The 24,002-nt window shown below is 39.5% G+C and overlaps 1 protein-coding gene and 1 long non-coding RNA gene across 8 annotated transcripts in view; one reads left to right on the forward strand and one right to left on the reverse strand.

Annotated features, from left to right (window-relative positions):
• LOC102224567 (1-phosphatidylinositol 4,5-bisphosphate phosphodiesterase eta-1-like) overlaps nucleotides 1-24,002 on the reverse strand; it is an 81,207-nt gene that overhangs the window by 41,623 nt on the left and 15,582 nt on the right. For 5 of the 7 annotated variants that reach the window (XM_023351081.1, XM_023351079.1, XM_023351086.1 and 2 more), the window contains exon 5: nucleotides 1,392-1,538. In XM_023351081.1, coding sequence (XP_023206849.1) covers nucleotides 1,392-1,538 — 147 coding nt within the window. Of the gene's footprint in view, nucleotides 1-1,391; nucleotides 1,539-9,483; nucleotides 9,939-19,083; nucleotides 19,314-24,002 lie in introns of those variants that run through there. The other 2 variants (XM_023351083.1, XM_023351082.1) reach the window with 2 other exon arrangements.
• Nucleotides 22,406-23,440, forward strand: LOC111611957. The gene is made up of 3 exons (XR_002754318.1): nucleotides 22,406-22,760; nucleotides 22,847-23,204; nucleotides 23,284-23,440. It is a non-coding gene; the product is annotated as an uncharacterized LOC111611957 (long non-coding RNA).

A 24,002-nucleotide genomic window follows, 5' to 3' on the forward strand; every position in this document is an offset into this window, starting at 1 on the left:
TCAGCACCCTGTCCCTTAGCATTTTGTATTTTAAGAGTTTGGTTCTTTCTGGGGACAGGGTTTCATGCTGGCCAAGTATACATTTCAAGCACCAGTTTGTTCCCACCTTGGGAATGTGTTGCTCTGAGAAGCAATTAATATGTTCCCATATGCAGCTAAGCATCAGTTCCTTCCCACTTAGTTTGTTGCCGACATTTTCTGCAGACCAACGATGAGTTTGCTCCCGCCTTGCGAAAGACGATGCATCAGTTTGTTCCTACCTTAACTTATTTTCTTATAAACCACAGGTTTATTGTTCATTGGAATCTAGGTATATCATACAATTTTAGGCACCCAGCCTAAATAATTTTATGGATATTAGTGTTTTTTGCTGTCTTTAGATCATAGATAACCACTCCCTGATCACTACCTTGAAAACTTTCTGGAGGGACTCCTGTCTACAGTGTGAAGTTTGCACTGACTTCTCTTTATTCTTTCTAAAATTTGACATCCTCTGCACAGATTGTTGCCATTTTTGCCTTTTGTTTTCTGACATTTTTGTCATTCTTAACATTAACATCAGGTTTTCATCACGTCTTTCAACATCACCACGACACAAATTCCTTCTAGAAATTGCCCAAGACTATTAAAGACTAAAAAACTGATTCAACTGGAACTCAGAATGATCTCCTTTTTTGAGCAGGACAAGCTATTGTTTTTGTTTTCTTGTTTTCTGCTAAATGTCCATTAGAAAGGGAGTGTTTGTCAAATTCACTGGAAGGTAAAATCAAATGGTGTGAATGGTGTAAATAAATACAGTAGGTATGGAAAATATTTAGACCCCTTTAAATTTCTCACTCTTTCTGACATTGCAGCCATTTGCTAAAATCAAAAAGGTTCATATTATTTCTCACAAATCTACACTCAGAATCCCATCTTGACAGAAATGTAGAATTTTTTGCAAATTTTGTAAAAATTGAAAAACTGAAATATCATGTAGTCTTTTTTTAATAAATTTGCAAAAATATCTACATTTATGTTTTTTTCTGTCGAGGTGAGTGTACATTCATAAAAAACACAATATGAACTCTTGATTTTAGCAAATGGCTGCAACAAAACAAAGAGTGAAAAATTTAAAGGGGTCTGAACACTTTCCGTACCCACAGTATAGTCTTCATTACAAACCCCATCAGTTTATTCTGTAAACCTTTGAATGGCAAGAAAATAAAAAAAATTGTAATGTCATAACTATAATTATTATTATTCCCTGTGATTCTGACAGAGATTATTCTAACCTGGATGCCAAAAGAAAGCAAAACAGTCTTAAAATAAATTTTTAAAAAACACAGAATGCACATTGGCTAATATGTTATTGCGAAAGCAGATGTGTCCATCAAAGTCCTTCTACTCACTCTTTGCTTTCTCGCTCTTGCGTGAAGGCCTCCAGCGGATGCACGAGCGATGCTCGTCCAGGTAGAAGAGTCGTACCAGTCCTTTGGATCCCGCCTTCAGCTTCACCATCTGCGTCCCGGACTGCATCACACTCATGCATCGCTCCACTGCGGGCAACGACACACAACAACCGCGCTGAGAAAACTCATTTAAAACACAAAGGGAGCAGGTGTGTGTGGCTTTATTTATATTTTCTCAGAAGGAAGTAAGGTGACGTGTCACAGAGTCGCACAGTCATTAGCAGACAGCAGCTGATGTGACTCAGCGTCCAAGGTGCAACAGAGACGCCACTGTGTGAAGGCACAAGGCTGCTTCTCTGTTACCCACTGACCTGCTGCCGGGAGAAACTCGGCAGAGGGAAAAATAGAAACGGCCCAAAGAGGGACACTCATCTCATCTGTATCTTTCTCTGTTCATCGTTTCGCTGAGAGCCTGAGGGCTGTTCAAGAAAAGAAAAAAAATACTTTGCATCATGCTGAGGCAGGTGGAATATGTTTTTTTATTTTCAGGGTTTTTTTAAAGTGTCTGTTTCTGATATTTCCACCAAGTGCTAAAGTAGTAAATGGCCAAATCACTGCTTTAAAGGGGCGATTTTATGTATTTTACAGGCGCATTGAATCATTTCATAGCACAATCAAGTAACTATGCTCACATATGACTTTGACTTTGCAATTTAAGTCCTTGAAATTGGGCCTCTGTGTCTTTAAGAAAGCCTTGCTCTTTCCAACACTCTGCCTTGAGGAAGTCATCACAACAGCGCTCTTCTATCAATCCTTTAACAACGTTTTTACCAGCCTTTTACCAACAAGCAGTTTGTATAATGAGCTCAGCAGATGCACAGTTCCACCTGCTGCTGGCTAGTCTGAAGGAGCTGAGTGGCGAGGTTTTTGCGGGATGACTGCTCTGTGAGAAGGAAGTTTATAAGCTTGGACACTGCAGCTCTGAGGAGCAGCTTCATCTTCAAAAGAGGCGCTCGGTCCCACCAAGAGTTTTGCACAGCTGAATGGTTGCCATGGGAGATTAAAGGATTTCTCAAATATGAATAAAAGAGTCAAAGCAACCATCCAGGTATGTTGTTGATGAAGGAATAGCATTACAACATAGTGTAAATTTTAAAAATAACTCAAAAAATCTGTTAACGTATTTTAAAAATGTAATTGAAAAAAGTCAAATCTACTTCAGCATCCTCAGATCTCAGAGTGAATACAGCCCAGGTGTTGATGGTAACCGGCTGCTCTTTGGTGTTTGCTGCTGTTTTGTTCCATTTTGATGAGGAAAAAGAATTCAGATGAATTCATTATGGCGTCACTTTTGAATAATGCTGTATTATGTCCTAAACAGTGTGGCATTTTTAAATGTCACCACCCATCAGCTTCAACACGACTCGCCCGCGAGCTGATGTGCAAACTATTTTCCGACAAAGCACTGGTGGGCAGACGGTGGCTCACCAATGCACTGTTGTGCTACAACAAGTCTGCGACGTTCTGGCAGTCGCCTAAAGCAAAGCTTTAAGTCAACGATCTTTAAATGAGCAGAAACGAGAAAAGTGGAGGAGAAAAGAGAGGTGGAGACGGGAGTATTAAGGTAGTCTGTCTGATTGCCTGACTGCCACGTACTGCCCAGCTTTACAACAAGCATAAAAAGGGTAAAACTTCAGACTTTTTGCTTTTTGTGACAGCGTTTTCAAGAGACGCAGACAGCAATGTCACCAAAGAGTGAAATTTCCCTCCTCATTAGTGGAGCTTGTTATTTATGTACGAGCGCATTCATTGTGCTGCAGATGTAGGACACAAAGCATGCTTCAGCACAGATATGAACTAAAACTCACATCGCATATTGAAAGGCGAAGCATCTGCTCTTTTCATATTTTCAATCTTTGATGTCTAGTTTAGTTAAAGATCAGCGTCTGACGGGGAGAAAACTTGAATGTATGACCATCAATATACAGGATCAATAAATACTTAAGTAGGAATTAAGTATTTATTGATTACGTGTCTCACAGTACAGACAGTGCTGGTTTCCCACCATATAGAAAATTAAATTTTGGTCTCATTTGACCCTGGACACATTTTCTTTCTCTCTCCTGCTTGGCTCATGGAAAACGTTAAATAAAACCTCTTAACCAGATTTATGAATCTCTCCCTCGGCTACCTCAGATTAATGCTCTGATTTAATCTAAGTTTCTTTCAATTGTCTCGACAACTTTGTCCCCAAAACATCCAGTATGTTCTTGGGTTTTCATTACGTTGTTTACTCACTACTACGCCATATGTTAGGCTGCAGAGCTGTAGATGCTGGAGAATTTGACTGCATTTTGAGGAAGTAATCCAGCCATTTGATTCAGGTGTGTTGGACCAGGGATACATCAAAAGGTTGCAGGACACTGGAGCTGAAGATCCCTGCTGTATAGTATGTGTTGGGTGAAAGGTGTAAGAAATTCAATATACTACTAAAATGACTGCCACTGTGTTAGGACAACGTAATCATGATGTCACTGCCATGTTTTCTCCCTTAGCAATTTCTCCAGGTGTTTATGGACGCTTACCAATAGCTAGCCAGAATATGAGAGAGACAGCCCCACTGTTAGAGCCACTTCGAGCATTCTGCATCCTGATGTGAGTGAATCTCATCAGTATAGACAAATAGCCCACATAGCATATTATGAGATTAAGAAATATTATTTTGGGTTATTGCTGCAATATTTAAGTAGGAGTTGTGTAAATTCATTAGAAGTAGTATCAGTGAACAAGCATAAATAAATAAATAGCATCTATTATTTTGTTACATGTCTTGACTTTGCATTTTAGGCATACCATACAGAGCAGCTGGTTGCCTACATGTAGCATTTCATGCATTTGCCATTTTGACTCGATTGTCATATAACTTTATTCTTGTAATATTATGACTTTGTTCTCGTAATTTTAAAAAAAATTATAGCCTGGACCTAATATTCTGTCATAGAGTCGGCCTGAAGCCCAAATAAATAGAAGCTTGTAGAAAGCTTGTCAAACAAGATGGTGGGCTTGGGCGAGCTGACATCACTGTTAACTATGGAAGAACCAATGAGTTTCAATTATTCGGATGTTCCAAAAAATTTTCAAAAAATTAAATCTTCAAAAACCAAAAAAATTGATTAATCAAATTATTGTCCATCCCCACCAATCCCACATAACTTTGTTTTACTTATCTAGAAATAGACAACGGCAGCTTAAAGGTCAAATTACATATATGACAAAATTATATAGATAGAAAGGTGAAGATTGAAAGGTATTTAATATGAGCAAGATCAATAACAGAGTTTTGGGGTAAGTTATTTGGAATACAGAAATGGGATCAAATAAGCAAATTAGTCAAGACCAAAACGTGCAGCAGTTTTCAAACCTGAACATTTTTTGAATATTCACATCTTAAAGTAAGAGATTGATGAACATTGTTGTTCTTGGTATCCAGCTGTGACAACGGTTGACAGAAGAAAAACTTTACAAAAATGTAAGGGTAAAATATAAAAAGCATTTCTAAAGTAGTAGGATTTTGATGGTGTTGCAAAAAGCACACATTCAGAAGATGCTCACAAAAACACCAAAATGCCTCTTCTGATGACACGGATGATTATCTTCAAAGACAGCTAAAGTCAAACCACTCATGGCGCTAAAACACATGTTTAAGCATGCTTGACAGTGCACACACTCAGCAGAGTGCTTGTCAACAGCCGCTCTATCCCGAGGACAGGCTTTGGTATGAATTTTCTTTGGATATTTGACAAGTTTTCTTGGTCGCAGATGCTTACTCCAGGGATTATAAAACACACACAAAACAACACATGAATCCTGGAAATTTAAATCACCTAACAGTCATAGATCCATCAAGGAGATCACAAGCTGCCACGTACAGTAATTGTGGAGTTTCAGGGAGTCCGTTTTACAAATGCAACTGGAGTTTAGCTCATTGCTAATTGTATTCAATTTCAGCTTGTCACTGAAAGGAGGAAGAGATCTCTGACAAGGGATGTGGCACGATGGATTTAGAGAAAACCTAATGGGTTGCTAGGGTCAAGCTTTCTAGCATCTGAGCATGACGTTACATAAAATACAAGGGATTACTGTTGTGAAAATCCGAGATTACAATTGGTTAAATAACAAGCCAAGGCAACTAAAATTCAGAGACATCACATGACGTCTCTCTGACTGTCGAGTGGGAGGAAGAGTTTAAATATTGCCTTTTCCCCCAAACTCTCATTAAACGTTTTATATGTTGAAACTTATTGATTTTTAGGGGCTCAAAGTCTGTCCTATTTGAGAAGCGAGGTCAGGGTCAACTTTTTTTTTGCCTCTTTTTTTATATGCACTTTTACTGGATGCTGTTATGTATAGAATCTAAAGTAACAACACATTAAAGTAAAATGACTTCATCTTCAGCGATCTGAAACAAAGAATTGACTCGTTGTAGTCTGGTTAACTAGCAGACTGTTTACTTTGTCGTTGTCGACCAGCATAGTGACGGAAAGAAAAACCAGAGGCTAAAAGATTTTTTTAAATCTTGCCTGAGGACTGCAAGTAGGAGCTTTGAGAAAATAGGCGGAGCTTTGTATGAGCTAGCTGTTATGCACCCCTGAATGGCTGCCATAGGAGATTCAAGTATTCCTCAAACATGCATGAAAGTTGAGCATAAACTATTGCTTCACAAATCTTTTTGTGCATACACAACAGTTCTACATGGGGCCACAGGTTACCGAACAATCGTGTTTTTTGACCTCTGAGAGGAAGTCGGAGTTTCCAGAGAAAACCCATGAATACACAGAGAAATTGTGAACACAAGCAGAAAGCCAAGCCGAGATTCAAACCCAGGACCGCATTGCTGGAAAGCAACTGTGCCACCAGCTGTACCACCACGCAGCCCCGCTATATTTATCCATAAATTTGTAGTTGCATCATTTTCTAATATTGTTATTAGAAAATGTCTCAACCATTTTCTCTTGTCTCAACCATTAACTCTTCCATCATAAGTCAATATCTTTCCATAGGGATTAAACAAACCTCAAAGCTACTCAAATAATTATTTATGAGCAAATATTTGTTGAGAGAACTTTAACAATAAGTTAAAGAAAAGCAATGAGACACTGACTAGAGAACTTAGTCAGAAAAATGTATTACTCCAAAACAAAACAAAAAAAATAGGTCACAATGAATCATTCATCTTGTTGGGCCACTTTTGAAATCGACGGCATCGTTAACAATTGAATTCAGAGTCGCACAGTGGCTTCAAGTACTGATCGAATCCAGAAGTTTTGATGAGAAGATATACTTTCTACTTTATTTTTTTTTATTTTATTTCAGAGACAAACAAAACAATCTTGTGACAACAACATAGGCAGAATAAATCAAAATGAACACTTTTCATAATTCCTAAAATGATTGAGATTGCTCGTAAATCACTTCCTTTAAGATAAATGTGTAATTTTTCCTTAAAAAGAAATCTTGTCAGTCTTTGGCCAAAACAAAAGAGCATTTGGAGATGCAGGACTAACATTTCAAAGTGATAACTTCATAAAAGATGTAGTGTACAGCCATTACACTCCCACCAATTTCCACCTATATAAAGTATATACTGTGTATATATGTATACACAGTATATACTGTGTATATATATATATATATATATATATATATATATATATATATACACACAGTATATATATACACAGTATATACAGTATATATATATATATACAGTATATATATATATACAGTATATATATATATACAGTACTATGTATATATATATATATATATACACAACTAGGCATGAAAACTGAAAAAGCAGACAGAAAACCCGTGGGTGACGTATTATCTCTCTCGGAACAGGAAGTCAGATGATGATCCTAGATGAGAATTAATGCCCAGTAGATTTCTTTTTATTAATTACATTTAATTAATTAATTGCTCTGTGGCCGAAACATTTTTACATTAATGTCTTCTTCCATGTCCATTTAAGCAATAATCCTCAGACCATATAAGTCAGACAATATCTATTATTATCTATCCGGCCGCAGAGACAGAAAGTAGGACTCGGTGTCTCTTTAACCCCCCAGCTGTCAAATTTATGTGATCCTGTACGGCCCTGTGTCATGCTTTGCAGTTTTTACAATGTCTGGGTTTGGTCAGTACTCGCTGTGTGATCCTACAGAGGATGTTAAAAAACGACAATACAAGACAGTCTCACCCTCATAATGATACTTTGATTATGTGTTCATACACTATAATTCATTTTGTGTTACAAGCAAACATTCAATACATTTTATTATCATTGCTTTGAATGTGACAATCTCATACAAAGCAGTGCAACAAACTAAAGTGGAAGAAACAATAATAAATGGTTTGGAAATAATTTCTGTTCATTTTTTTTTTATCGTAATAACTAAAACTCAATTAAATTGGATGTGGAGCATCTATGAACAGCAGTTTTTAGAGTCTTGCTAAAGATTTCAAGTTTAGGCCTGGACTCTGGTTGGACCATTCTATGGCATAAAAATACCTTCGTCTAAAACATGGGAGTCGAAATCATTTTCATTTCAGGCCACCTCAAGATCCAGAATGCAGTCTCTGCATTGGATGAGTTCCTCTTGAAAAGAAATAACATTAAACATCTTTTCACCTTGATGTAATTTGGCCAAAAATTAAAAATTTTGATAGATTTTTTTCCTTTCATTTCACAGATATGTAGAAAATGTTAATACTGTAGAACACAACAAAATACACTTAGTGGTTTCAAATATGACTATTGGTAACGCAAGAACTTGCACACTGAAAAACAAGAACAGGCGGTCCAACTTAGAAATATTGTGCTAATTCATCACAAGTAATCAAATTAAGTTGATCCAAGTTCATTTATAAAGTTTACTAAGTTGTAAAGGTAAACAAAGTAAGTCTGACCAGCTTTACTCAATTACTTGTCACTGATAAACACATTTTTTTAAAAGTTGGATTCTCTTTTTACAAGTGTGTTTTATTTCCTTGTGTCTTCAGTGTTTGTGGCTGATCCACTGCATCCATGTGTGTAAAAAAACAACAACAACTCATCATCACTGTAGGTGCAGAGCATAGAGGAGATCAAAGCTTTGTCTTGGCAAAGAGACCGAAGCCAATTCAAACACATTTTAATAGGGTAGGTGATGAAGAAAGCCCTTCCTCACTTAGATCCATTTAATAAGACTAAAACACAGAGCACCTGGTGTGACATTATCAGTGACACTGGTTTTTATTCAGTTGCCATCCTCAATCAAAAAAAAAAAAAAGCCACACAAAAAAAAAAACAGATAGGAGTAAAATTTTGATTCTTTTACGCTTCTGTAAAAATATCTCTCTATTTTTAACAGTACTGGAGGAAAGTTGAACGGACAACAGTTTCTGCATGATTTATTCATATCTACATACATTTATATTCACTGGCATCTGCCCGGTTCTTCATGCACTATTCATGTGTCGGAAGGCGCCCGTGCCAAAAAGAACGTGGCAGCCAATTCAGCTGTGATGCAACACAAGGAGCGCGGCAATCAGACAACAACACAAGGGGTCTGAATGGAGGGCTGGCACCGCCGGTCGCCTCTTGCGACCTGAAGGGTGATTGTGTGCAGAGGTTTAATCATGATGTGCTTCAGCTTTGGTTGGCTGGCTGGCTCTGAATCGCATAAACACATGATTAGTGAAAACGACCGGCGGTGAATTACCCACAGTGCCTCTAATAAACAAGATTTCTGAAGGTTCAAAGATACGGTTTTTTGCTCATCCTGGAAATACATTTGATGCATAAACATGAGTATCCGCTTCGTGTGATGTTATAAATAGAACGAGCACGAAAAATGATCGCCATGCAACCTGATTGCCAGCAATGCATGCGTTGGAAAATGGCCTGCGCTGTGACAGAAAAAGGAAAACCTGCCGATTAAAGTAGGAAAAGTTGGATAAGGTAGAGGAAAGATGCTTTATTTTTTTGCATTTAGTTTTCTTAAATGTCACAAAAATGACCATTTCACACCAAATTTTTGTTCCACCTTACCAGTTTGGGAGAGTCGGCATTTGTGTGGCACGGCCACGGTGCCTCCGATGTGGAAAATGTTACACGCCAGGAGGGACGCCCCGGAGGATTTTTCGACGGAGCCGTAGAAAAAGGTCGATCGCACTTTTCTCTTCGACAAAACCGCGCGACTGAAAAGCGAAGAACAGATTTCACCCATTTCTTGGTCAGGACGCGCGGAGAACAAGCCAGAGTTCGGGTCAGTCCCAGAACGCGGCACGAGCAGCTGCGGATGAAGTTGAAAACATCAGCTTTTCCTCTGACTTCAGACTTGACTGATTTCAGACTTCAAATGTGGAGAAAATACATCAAAACTCCTGCTGTTCATCTTCCTCTTCCCTGGTGATCTGATCTGCAGCGGCGCCTTCGTCTGTTTGGAAACACACACACACGCACACACGTCTACCTTTCTGGTCATCTGTTCTCCACTCCCACCTCCTGTTTTGCCATCCACTTCTCTCTGATGTTCGCAGCTCTCTCAGAACATGTGCAGCTGCGGCCGCTGCCGCAGCGCAGATTTAGAAAGCGCGATTTAGCAGCTCTGTTATTGTTGTTTATTGCGTGATTATGGGAAGAGAATGGGACAGCTTACCGGGTGGGGTCATTCAGGTCACCCAGTGGTTTACGGGGATAAGAACGATGACATAACATTCATAATAATAATAATGCACTACCAGAAGTAAGATTTAATGGCTGGACATGTGGGATGATGTGTGTCTGCTTGTGTGATAGCAGACGAGTCAATCAACGCACATCTGGCTGTCTTTCGTGCAACGCTCCCCTGATTCAGAGGCTTTTTTTTTTGGTCCATTACAGTTTGTCTGTTCACAGTGTGACTGCAAGCTAATTGAAAACCTAAGTTAAGTTGTTTTTTACAGAGCGTTTCTGTTGGTGCGGCTACTTTAATTTCCAACCAGTACTGGAGTGATCAATCGTGGTTAATCAGATCAATCGTGGTTAATCAGATTAATCGTGGTTAATCAGATTAATCGTGATTAATCAGATTAATCGTGATTTTAATTGATTTAGCTTCAATAATTGATTCATCATGATCAATCAATAATCAGTTAATTGACTGATTACTGGTTAATCAATTAATCATTAACAGGAATATAGAGACTCAAAAAAAAACTATTTGCTGGGAGAAAAAAATTGCATATTCAGAGTAATTCAGCCAAAACTCTTCAAGGTATACTATATACATTTTGCAGTTAGTATATTTTTTTATTTTATTTGCCTTTGTCAACAGGTTCAGATTCACTAATGGGATGCTATTTTGTTGCATTTTAGACAAAAGTATGTTTATTTTCTTCTTAAAAAATGGATCTGATCTATTTGTTTATTTGCATCTCTCAATGTATTTCTAATATTTTTTTATTTTTTTTAAAAAAAAAAAAAGCTCAGAAGATCAAATGAAAAATTTGCTAAATCTGTCCATTTTTTCCTGATAATGAAAAATTTATTAATTCTGACGATTGATTAATCGTCAGACTAACCTTTAGTTTCAGCCCAATTCCAAACACAAGTTAGGTCATTACGAAACACTCTTTGTCAGAGTGTCTTCTAGTAGGAAGGGGTCCGGTTCTTATTGTTACTTGTCTTTATTTACACCCGTTTCACCCTCTACATGTTCTGTTTACATATGGACACTGGACTTTGAATTTGAACAGGGAAAATTATAATTTAGACAATCTCCAAAAATCTAACACCAGTCTAAAACACCATAGATGTTGCACATTCATGAGGAAATGTCCTACATCTACATGATTTGTGTCTAATGGTTTTGTTTTTCATCTGAGGAGTTTTTTACGGCAAAATCTGTTTGAAAAGAAGAGGTACTATAACGATATTATAAATGCTTTGTATTTTACACTATGTAGTTCCCTGCAAATAACATGGCCGACTTGTATTAAGGACACATAAGTTATTTGCTGCCACACTTCAAAACATAAAACCCACACCTGAACAGGGAAAACTGGTGAGCATTGTAAAAGTACATTGAATTCATTAAGAAATGTAAACCTGACGTTTTTAAAGCTTATTAAAAACAGAAATGTCTGCAAAAACTGGGATTCCAATTTAGGAAGTTGGAGGTTTAATGTGCCTCTCTTACACTGTTGCATAAACAGCAGTATTATCTGGTGCTGAAGAATATGTGATTTGATCTCCAACTGACACTAATATTTTTTTGTTAATCTTATTTTTTGTTTATCTCAAATACACCACTGCTCAAGAAACAAAAGCAAAAGTCACAGCAATGACCTTAAGTTGTTGCTTAATCTCATGCTATGCTATGCACATGCTTAGTCTGCGCTAGTGAAGATTTTCTTAACTCAACACATCTAGAGCTTAAAATGGCTGACACAGCAGAGGACTTCATAGATCTCTTCCGATTAATTCAGACTTTTTACCACTTGGGAGCTCCCATAGTCAGGGTATAGGCAGACGATTGAAAGTCCAGTCTTATTTAGATACAACAAACATGGCATCTGAACTTTCACACAAAAACCTTTTCATTTCATTGTATCACATTAAATCTGTTGCGTATCTATTACCACGCAACCTTTTTTAGGGCAGAAGACACAGCTATTTCTGGAATCATAAACAGCTTTAAGGAAGTACACCAATATCATGTTGCGTTACCGGTACGCCTAGTCACTGATTGTTAATAAATCCAAGCGGTTTCCCCACCATGCAGCCAGAATGAAGTAAAACTCAGTGTGGCATCACAAATGCCAACTTCACAGATAAATGGAACAGCGGGAGGCAATAATGTCAGACATCAAATGACTAATGGACTCTTTTGGTGAAGAGCAGATTGAACAACCTGCACGCCTCTGTGAACGTGCGCCATCAGGAATCTCACCTGTAGCTCCACAATCTCATACATTGCAAAACTGTACCAGGTAGTTAGACCTAACCCCAGGTTGTCACCTCATTCTGTTTTTGGCTTAAATTTTCCCACTGATTGTCAATTACAAATTATACAAAGATGTGCTCACTTTCATGTTTTTCACCCTAAGTCATAATTGGGCAACACAGCATCAGGAAAATAATTGAAATATAGGTGTTTAAAAATGTGATCATATTGATCTACATCAGACGTCTCCCACCCGTCTCCTCAGAGCCCACTGACCTGCATCAATTAATCAATCAATCAATCAATCAATCAATCAATCAATCAATCAATCAGCTTTATTTGTACCAATAGGTAGATTTGGTTAAAGTGAGGTGAGTCAGCTTTGTTGCCAGACAGAAAACTTTACATCGTCACAACAATAAATCTAAATATAACATGATTCAAAATAGCCCCGGAGTTCAATACTTTTAAATATTAAAAGCCATATAAACAGTTTTTAAAAAAAGCAGACTCAAATACAGTATCCTCTTTAGGACAGGCTTCAGAAATAAAATAAGATAAAATAAACTAAAGTTAGTATTATAATATTAATATTAAAACTACACTAAATTGAATTTTGGAAGCTTATGCCAAATTACGTGCAAGAAGCGTTAACGCATATCGTTTGAAGAGTTATAGTTGACTAATTATTGTATCCAAACCCTCCTTTGCAAAGATATTGAGATATTGAGATTGTGATTCAATATATTGTTCAAGTTTAGTTTTTAAAAAAGTGACCTGTCTAGAGCGTATCCCACCTCTCTCCGACCTGACGACTGGAGGTAGACACCAGGAAGGAAAAGCGATTTTAGATAATGGATGGAATGGAGAAAGATGAAAGTAGATTGTTTCAAATTTACTGTTTAGTTTTGTTCTACACAGAAGTGTCATATAGTTGAACTAAAACCTAAGATGCATAATTTAACTTAAATGAAAGCGGTTCTTTGGAGGATTGTGCTTTGAAGAGAATCAAATTCATACATTAGAACATGAGGCACACAAATTGTGTCAGATGGATAAAAGTTTATGATAACAGTTCAAAACTACAAACATAAGGAGAACTGTCACCTTGGGGTTTTTCATCTCTGCAGGTGTGATAATCCCATGTTTCAATATAATTCGCCTTACGCTGCAAAGGAGATATTTCCTTTAATGGGCTATTTTTCTAAAGGGAAAATGTTATTTATTTATCTTTGTTATCCAGGTAACACCATGGATTATATCACTACGCCAAGGTAATAGATGAGAAACTCCAAATTTTACCTCATGTAATCCCATAATGAATTTATTGGAAATATTGGCCTGAATTTGAGATTACGACATCCAGTCCTCTTCCTGTTCAACTGTTCCTCTAAGGACACTAGGCAGCTTATAAAATTAAATTAGCCGGGCGCACAGCGCTGTGACAGATGATGACTTCTGGATAAATGCGTGGGAGAAATCAGGCCTTTCCATGGTGGGAGGAACTCTGCTGCAGATTTGTGACAGTACTTAGCCAACCCCTTGACAAAAGTGGAATTGTGTCACTCGCTCAACCAGCAGGAGCGAGCACATAGTGACTGAAGGCTGGTCATATTTTATCATCATGTCATAAAACAGGATAATAAAGTGTCATTATTTTAAGTTCAGCTTGCCCTCTTTATTTTCTACATTTGAGATGAAAGGTTTCCCAGCATGCAGAAAATAATCAGTAGACCACATGACTCAATCTGTTGTCAGTCGGTGTGGTCCGGAAGACTATTTCATTTAACCACCTAATTCTGCTCTCTAAATAAGGACCCTTATTTATCTTATGACCAGGCACTCTGGAAAAGATTGCAATCCTTGGGCCACTAAGTTTCCTAATTATGATCAATAACCACCATCTGCTTGCCAACTGGTTATTCAAGAAGGATGCCAGGGAAAAGTTGCTTCTGTCTTTAAAGTGTGTAAACTTGTATAAATTAGTAGAATTTGCTTTTAAAAAAATATCTAAAAATAAAAATTACAATGTGCTTTGTTCAGAGGAGCCTAAGATTGATCTCATAACTTCAGATGAGTTTGGTATAAAACATCAAATTAGTTTGTAGAAAAGCCCGTTTCACCTGTTGCCAGAAGACAGGAAATGGGTCATCATTGAGTTTTTAAAAATCAGAATCATATGGTCAAATCAGTACAGGAAGGCTCACCAGAGACAAAAACAATCTTCTTTCATCATCCTCTTCATACAATATACCAGGAATACATTAAAATATGCAAATAGACAACAGGTTTAATTCAGTTTTTGAATAAGAAAATAAAAACTAGATTGCCTAAGATGCTATAAAATATTCCTTTACTGTAAGTGTAATCAATTGTAGCAAAGGATGCATCTTCAGCTAAAAAAGAAATGCTTTTATCATCAACATGTAAAAAGTTCAGCCGTTTCTGCTCAACTTAATCTGGTGATTAACCAGTTAATGACTGGATAGAGTTGTTTAATAGATGATTTTTTTGTTACAGAATTTGAAGCTAAATCAAAGCTACAGAGGAGCTTTGAGTAAAAGAAACTTATAGAAAAAGTTGCTTTTTTTCTCTTAAATGCAAATGTATATATATTTTTTTATAAGTTTTGGCTTCCTTACTGCTCTGAGTCTGTTGTTCTGTCAGAAAATTGCTTTTTTGGAGTCTGTATAATCCAAAAATCATTGGACAACGATTAATCGTTTAGTGAATTAGTTGACGATTATTTCAATAATTGATTCATCATGATTAATCTGCTTAGTAGTTTGTGAAAAACAGTTATTTCCTAACAGAATCTTTCCAAGGTAACATTTAAGTAAAGTAGTTTGTATTATTATTATTTAAAGTAACTTAATTATTATTTGTTGTTGTTGTTGTTTTTCATTAAGAACTAGTACTGCAATATAATAAACTTGTTTCAAAGCTGTTTTCACACCAGGGCTGTCAATAGACGCACTACATGTGTGAACCAAATCCTCAATGAGGAGGTTTGCATCCCAGCTGAACTGACAACTCATCAGTGCAGTTCTGTGCACTTTCATTCTAATGCAATAATAATAAAAACCTGCATTTTACCTTTCACACGTAAAGGGGTTTATTAAAATATAGACCGGTTTATAGCACACTAATGATGCTTAAACAGAGTGAGGGGAAAATATTTTTTTTAAAATACACACCACTCACCTATTAGAAACATAAAAGGTTCAGAAATGATGGAGCAAAAAGAGAGCTCTTATCTCACGGCTACTCGCTTTGCCTAATTAATCCCGCTTAAGGCAGCACTAGAGTCACCAAAGCTACAAATGGTTTCCTCGGCGCCTCCGGGGGTGCAGAGTGAGGAGAGGCGCCAGAATGAAAATAAACACGACAGCGCCGAACGATAATGCATTCACAGGAGATGTTACCGGAGGGGGGACGGAGGGAGGAGGTGTCCCCCTGACTGCCGCAGCGCAGCACAGACATCAAAGGAGCAAAGTGAAGTCTGTGTGCGCTGTGGACGACATGCGCCTGTTTCATGTGCACATTATGATCGCGACTGATGCTGACGGTTCCTGCCAGGTTAAAGCTTCTTCTCTTCTCTCCCTGTTGCTGCGCCAAATGAGATACAGTATCTCTGGCGGCAGAGACAGACTGTCACGCAAACTGTCTGATGTCACGGAAAACATGTGCCACGGCTGCCTCTGTGGTGCTTTAATGACACAACAGGATGGGCAGCATTGGTCAGTGTAGCAGGTCAAGAGGTCCGTGTCAACTCTGGAGGAGCTGCAGAGATCTACGGCTCGAGTGGGAAGACTCTGTCGACGGGGCAACTATTTGATGTGCATTCGACAAAGAGAAATCCTTAAAGTCAACTCCAATCAAAGCCAATCAAACCCTTAATGGAAGTCCTCTGACAGATGGAGATGACAAGGCAAGGACAGGCAAAGCAAGAGTCGCCGTCGTTCAGCTCAAGAGTACCTGGGTCAACCGGGTCCAACTGTTCAATCCCAGTATGACGTCAGTGCCGCTGAAACCTGCAGGCCATGCAAAGCCTCCAACACATTCCTGAACAGTTGCCTCAGAAGAATTCTCCACATTTTCCGGCCAGACACTATCTGTAACTGCGTTTCCGTTGACCATACGATTGCGCAAATTGAAATTACGAAAACAAATTTGCTTAATGGAAGCACAATAATAAAAAAAATCATGTTTTTTGATATAAAGTTCTTGCACCGATGTGAGGTGGTTTTTCAGTTCTATCGAAATGTGAACACTTTGCAAAACTGCGATGGAAACACTTATCTTGCATCAAACTAGCTTGTATACAGCAGCAACTCGCTTATTTTTACTCACTGAACTCCTTGGAGAATGAGCAGCATTGCACAGTTAATCAAAAGTTGAATTTGTCATTTAAAAGTCTAGCTCTTCTGCAAAATCTGAAACTACAGTTTACCCAAAACGCTGCATTTGTCCCAAGTATCAGGGGCTTGTTGTTCCAACGCCTGAACAAGACACCGACGGCTGAAGTACAAATGCAGCTCATGTATTTACATCCGTTGCCACCATGATTTCTAATGACCTATCACTTCAACAAGCTTATTCAAGTGTGATTTCAACTGCATTTCATATTTACTGGAAGCACCACAATCGTGAAATTGTGTTTAATCGACGTTAGCAGAGTATCGACAAAAGTCTGTGCACATTTCTAATGGAAACACAGCTAGCAACATCAAGCTAAAAGGACCTGCCAACTCTCACCATAGGCAGAAATCAGGAAGAAAAGATTTCGCTGGGCAGGACATGATCTACCCAAACTGCCAACCAACATCACCAAACAGGATCCGAGGTGGAAGCGCCAAGGCAACCGAAAGAGAGGTCGTCCAAGAAAACACCTGGCGACGAGATCTAGAGGTAGACGTCAAAAATATGCAGACAAGAATGAATGGCCATAGGACAGAAATCTCTGGGATTCTACCTTTGGTGGCCCAAACCCCGGGAAAGGGTGAAGGGCAAAGAGAGATTACCCAAACTGGACATTTTATTAAGAGCAGCAGGAAGTAAGGAAAGCTATAATAAGGGAATACAGCATGAATCCTGCAATGAGAGCAAAGCTGAACTTTTTGCTTTGCATACAAGATGCTTCTAACCCAACAGAGGCTTAAAAAAGGTCAGACACGCTTAAGACTGATTACATTTCGAGAAAATGAAATGATAATTCCAATTCTCGTGGATAACTTTCTTTCCATTTCCCGTGTAGATACAGGTGTTTCTCTGCCAAGAGTAGCAGAAGCCACCGAACCCTAAAATCTGAATTTGTTTTTTTTTTTTGTTTTTTTTATTGTCGCACAGTTGGAGAATGCGTGCCAGGAAATGTTTGAAGTGTGAAAAAGTGTGACGCTCCTGCGGTGAAGACGGAAGAAACAGATCGAGTAAGTCAGAGTGTGTGAAAAATCTCGTGTGCGCATGATGGTCCCAGGGGAGCGAGTGGGAAAAGAAAGGAAAGCAAAAGGAAAGGAAAGGAAAGCAAAATAAAGGAAAGGAAATGTAAGAAAAGGAAAGGAAAGGAAAACTGTAAAAAGCAGAAGTAAGGTTTGAACAGATGACAGTGTGTTCCCTTCCTGGTGATTGCTTGCAGTGTGTGCCCTACAGCTACTCGAGGATCTGGCACAGACAACAGAATGGAGACAAATCCGAGTGAACGTGCTGAGATTCATCATCATTTGCAGCACAATAGAAACACATAAGGGGGGCGGGCAGATTTTACATGGAAAAGCCATTCCCTCCATGTGGAGGAGATTAGCTGCCACTGATGATGCTCCAACCTTTATTTTGTTTCCCCCTTCCCAATTTTTCCTATTTTCTCCCTCCTTTTGCTCTTGCATCCAGCTCATCAAGTTAGAGCGTTGCCAGAACTGAGGAAACGAGTGACTAGGAGAGGCAGGCGTCAGACCTCAGTGGTTCCCAACAGAAAGAAGCTCTGGGTAAAATGCTGACTGTTTGACACATCCCTGTTTCTTCAGGTGAGAGGGCCCCGTCGTATATTTTTTGACACATTGCAAAGTGGTCACTATGAAACCTTTTGGGACTTCTAATGTGCAATGAAATGTGGAGCTCAAACTGCCCCTGCACCTCCTCAGAGGGGTTTGCTGATGTCTAAAATAATCTTTTTCTCTGTTTGCCGTTTCATGTGACAGAGATATGGGCCTCATCGGTTTCTCGGCGAGCTTCACGCCAAGGCAGTGTGATGACCAGACATATAAATCAGGAATGGACAGATTTCAACAAGGAGTGTGAATAATCTGGCAAACTGAAGTGATATTACGATGCTTTTCTTCCCCCTAGTGCCAGGTGCAAGTGAGGGAGGGGGGTCATAATTTCAGCACCAGGGACAGTTTCCCACTCCCACCATTTGCATTTCTCATATGACGGGCTTAAATCTCTTAAATTAGCAAATGAAATTCCATCAAAAATCGTCGCCTGCATCCCAAAATTTCCCATGCATCGGTTTTGCTTGATGACTCCCCGATGCAAATACTCAGTCATCCAATTAACGCTCCTTTCTTCACTGTTTGTTTCTGCGCTGGTGATGAAATTCTGCACAATCGCCAGCACAATAGGGGGTAAACTGGGCACTACAAGCCTCTACCAAAAAAAATGTGGGCACTACAAGCCTCTACCAAAAGAATGTGGAGACAGAAGGATGAGCCAGAAGGCTCACTTACCCCTCTCCAAACTCAGATTTCTGCAAACTTCAAGCTCCGCCATTTAGATCTGGAGTTGTCCCTCCGTGCGCTTTGGGCATGTTTTTTTTTTTCTTCTTCTTCTGATATTTATTCCCTATTTGTGGCAGCGATAAAATGCCAACATGCCAATGCCTCCATGATGATGAGGCGTTTCAAAAGAAGCGCGCCATGAGGACAGAGTGTCACTTTTCTTGGCCCCCCCCTTTTTCTTCCAGACGACCCCCCTCCCGCCCCCAGCCGCCCCTTAAACCTCGTTCATCTTCATCCTCCGGTCTGCGCGCAGCATATCTTCTGCCCTCATCAGGCGCAAACGCCGCGGCGGGAAACCGATAAGCCGATTCCTCACACGCTCGACGGGGCTGACAGAGACTTGGATGTCAATAAGCAACAGCTCAGGACGGGCGTGGAGAGAGAGAGAGAGAGAGAGAAGTGGGTGATACAGCGCACAAAAACGAAAAGGAAGGAGGGGAGGGGAGGGATGGTGGGGTGGGTGGACAGCTCACCAGAGTAGTGGCAATTATTGCATTTCATCTGCTTCCCAAATGTGAATTCCCTACCAGAAAATAAGAAAAACATTTGGTGCCACATCCGCTTGTTTTGTATGCTCTTTCTTTTTTTTCGTTTTTCTTTTTGTTTGAAAAATGCAACAAAAACGACACCAATGCGCAGCGGTGACCCACTTTACGCCGTCTGTCTCTTTCCGGATCTTCTTCGGTTTATGCGGGGAATTTAAACCGGCGCTCCCAAGAAAGAGAGAGAAAGAAGGAGAGAAACCCAACTGTGGCGTCGGCATAAAAAAATGTCTTTTAAAATTAAAATAAGCTTTTAATCTGTGCGCGAGTGCGTGTTTGTGTGCCTTTTCCTATCACTCCCGGTTGAGTCATTTCCCCAATGCGAGTCTCGTCGGTCTGGAGCTCCCAGATTGGTCCCGTTCACTGCTCCACGCAGGGAAAGCCCGTTTCATTTAGTGCTGCGGGAAATAGGAGCGTCCCAGAGGTTACCTAATCGATCCGCTTGAACCATCCCCACCAGCAAAACGCATCTGTTTCTGCATCACGGGTGTGCGCCTGTGATTTTGTTTTTTGTTTTTTTCAGAATCAGATATTTGAGGCTTCCCCACCGCTTGCTCTTTTCTTCCCATTTCTGACACGTTAGAAGCACAAAGTCCAACGTGTTTTCCTTCGGGAGATTTTGTGCAAGCGAATCAACACCAAAGTTGAGCGTGTAATGGGAAACTGAAAAGACAAAGATGCGTTACATTTCTCCCGGTTTTTTTTTTCTTCTTCTTCCCAGAAATAAAAGACGCGCATGTTTTACACTGATACCCCAAAATAAACTACAGTTATATCGGGTTTTTTTTTTTTTTTTTTAGAGAAGCAGCTGGTAAAGACCATCTCAATCGCATTAAAAATACAGAGAAAAAAAACCTAAACAAATCTGTGAAGGAGCTGCAGGAATCCACAGATCAACAGGTAGTTGCCTTCTTAGCGACAAGAAGAATGCCATTACTGAAAGAAATACGTTTTGCTTGCAGTTTGGCACAAACAAAGCCACAGCAGGCACACAAAATGTTTTGGTGCTCAAGTCAGATAAAGGCAAAGAAGTTAAAGCCGTTTTGGTTAAACATAAAATACCATGTTTGGGGTGAACCAACACTTCACATTACTCTGTAGATATACTCCAATGAGACATGCATCACTCTGTGGAGAGGATGGGGGGGGTTAGCAAGGACAGAGACGACAGTCAGGATTAATGGGAAGTTGGATAAAGCTAAACATACAGGGCAATCATGGAAGGAAACCCTTTAGAAGTAGCTCCAAGCATGCAGATGTGTTAGAATGGCCTAGGTAAAGTCCAGAAGATTTTGAAACTGCTGTTTCCATCAAATCTGGCTGAGCATGACATTTTGACTCTTAGGGGTTGAATGCAAATGCATAGAAGACCACAAGTGAAAACCATAAGTCGTTTTCTTTCTGCTTCAAACTAATGCACCACTTTGTGTCCGTCACATAAAATGTCGGTAAAATTATCTTCATTTTGCTGCAATTTGAGAAAAATTTGAAAACCTCAATGGGTGTGAAGGAGGCGAGGCGCTGTGTGTTCACAGCTACCTAAAAATCAAAGTTTACACCCCATGACTGGTTTATGGACCATGACCAAAGCAGAACCATTCAGCCAGTTTGAATTTCAAAAATGAACAGAGGAATGCACTGGGATCAGGGGGGGTCCCGGGGAAATGAAGTGAGAGGAAAGTCGTGTGGAAAAACAACAGAAAAAGAGAGAAACACATGTTTACTGAAACGGTCCTTGGCTGACATGAAAGGACTGGCTGCCAGTGAAATGAGGGATGCAGACAGATCGGAAAGGGTTGCAAAGATACAACTCTTTAACAGCTGCGGAGTGATTTACTTAACCCAAATGCCGGGTTTCTGCTTTTTGGACAGGACTGGAGTAGTTTTAGCAAAGCAGTGGATGAAAACATTTTGACCCAGTTTGTTCTAATAGAAAGGAAAGTTGGAGAATCATTGTTTTCCATTCCCCTTTGAACTATGGAACCTGATTGGACGTCAACAAACCTCTGCAACAACCAAATCAATCCAGCTGAAAAAATATTTTTTTTAATCCCAAGGCAAAATTAAATGTTGTAACTCTTAATATACAAGTTAGAACCTATTTTAAGCTTTCTTTAAGAGTAAAAAATGTTTTATTTTTTTAAAGCAGTTGAATTGAACGTTGCAGAGGTTTGGTGGAGTGATGACCAAAGAAAATGACAATATGGTAAAAGCATGTGTTATGGTCATGCTAATTACAATAATTAGTTGAATTATGTTAACATCAGTTGATTGTGTCAATGATTTTAGTTGACAATAGAGAATGAGTGCATTAGTGTTTTACCTGCTAATTAGTGCAAGCCAGCATTACAGTCACACTTTGACCAAAGAACTGATCATAATGTCAATGATATAATAACAATAGGCTTTTACCCATTTAGCAATTAGCTTAAACTGAAATTTGCCATGTTCAGACTTCATAATTTGGCAAAGCAAACTGGTCATAAACGTAACATAGACATGCAACATTATGCAATGCTTAATGTTCCCCCATAGCAACAGTTCTCTCCAGATATTCCAGCTTTAACTTTTGCTAGCTTAAAATTGTGTTAAGTAACCTTTATTTAAAAACATATATATGTTTTTTTAATATTTGTTAAAGGGGTCACAATGTCCTGCAGTATAATAGAATACAAAATAATCTGTGAAAAGATCAAGCTCCTCTGCCTTCTCACTGTGGTCCTAGAGCCATCTGCAGAAATACATTGCTCAATCAGAAACAACCAATCAGAGCTGGTAGGAGGGTCCTAGCGTGGTCAATCACTCTGGTGTATGTGCTGTTCACAGCTCTCTGCTCTGCTATAGTTAGTTACCTGCAATCTTGCTGTCGGGTTCCAGGGTTTTTTGCTTTTCTTTGTGGGTTTTATTTTTTGTTTGGGTTCTTTTGTTGCGCCACTGCTTCTCCACCAGATGGTGCCAGAGACTGCCTACCTGGAGAGGTGTTCCAACGATTCCACACACCTGTCTTCAATCATCTCATTATCTCCAGGAGCATCAGAGAAGCTGACTGCCAGCACTTCGAGGCCTGAGTGTTAGCCTCCTACGGTACTCTGAGCCCTCCAGAGTTAGCTCGCTGAGATTTCTTCCTTGAGAAACATTTTGAGTAATTCCTCGTTGTCCTCCTTCTCCAGGTGTTTTTCCCTATGAAGCTGTGGATCCTCCTCGTGATGATCTAGTCCTGACTTTGGATTTCGCTTCCTTCGTGACGCCGTGGATCTTACCCACTGGTTACCCGAGTTCCACCATCCTCCTCTCCTGTTGATCATCAGAGTCTCCTGTATTCTCCGGCTGGCAGTCGCACCGCTCCTCTGACTCCTCTCTCGCCAGGAACTTACCTGTCCGCCCTCCACCGCAGCCAGCCCATCTCCCACCGGACTCCGCTCAGCTGAGCCACCCTCTGGAACCTGGACCACTCTAGGATTTTCTATAGGGTCGCTGCCCTGAACCCACAGTCGAAACCCCCCCGGATCGAAATCATCGTCTCCACAAGTAAGATCGCTCTAGTTCATCCTCACAACTCCCATTTCCAAATATTTAAAACTCACCGTCTCTCCTTGCTGCCCCATAGTGTGCCGACATCTTCAAGAATCCACCCGCGGGACCACACACACACACTCATTCTGATTTATCTTTACATTTCAATAAACAGTCTTTAACTGATTTCCTGTTCTCCTGTGGTGTTCTGCATGTGGGCAAAGAAAGTAGACCCAAACATACTTGCCTGCCGTGAATGTGCAGGCTAGTTAGCATGGCCACCGATGACAGCAGATAAACAGTTCCAGTGTAACTGTAAGTTGTTGCTCCACCATTAGCACATTGATCAGCGCGTACATGAGAGTGGTTGACAGCACTAAAACCTTCCTTCTGGCTCCGATTGTTTCTGACCGGGACCTGGCTGTCCCCCAAAAAGCAGCCCTAAAGAAAACCATGGTAGTTAGCTTCTTCTGTAGTGCCAAGACAGTTTCCACTGTGTGTATTAATCTATATTATATGATGATTGAACTATTAAAATAGGCATTTTCTTTATGGCGTCACAAGTATTTGTGTATTTCAGCTATTCAAGTGTGGTTGGGCGTTCATGGACCTGCCTAGGGTGTAGCTCACCTTCCTATCACCAACCCCAAGATTAGATGGGTAAAAATAATTACTTTTAATGCTAATTTTACTTTTTAAATGAGTAAAATCAAAAATATTTTTGTAAAGTGCCTTGAGCTGGTATCAATAATCTGAATTGAAATAATGCCTTTAAACCCATTTGCCCCAGAAATACAAAAAAAAAAAATTGAA

Source organism: Xiphophorus maculatus, chromosome 18, assembly GCF_002775205.1.
Source record: "Xiphophorus maculatus strain JP 163 A chromosome 18, X_maculatus-5.0-male, whole genome shotgun sequence".
Lineage (NCBI taxonomy): Eukaryota > Metazoa > Chordata > Actinopteri > Cyprinodontiformes > Poeciliidae > Xiphophorus > Xiphophorus maculatus.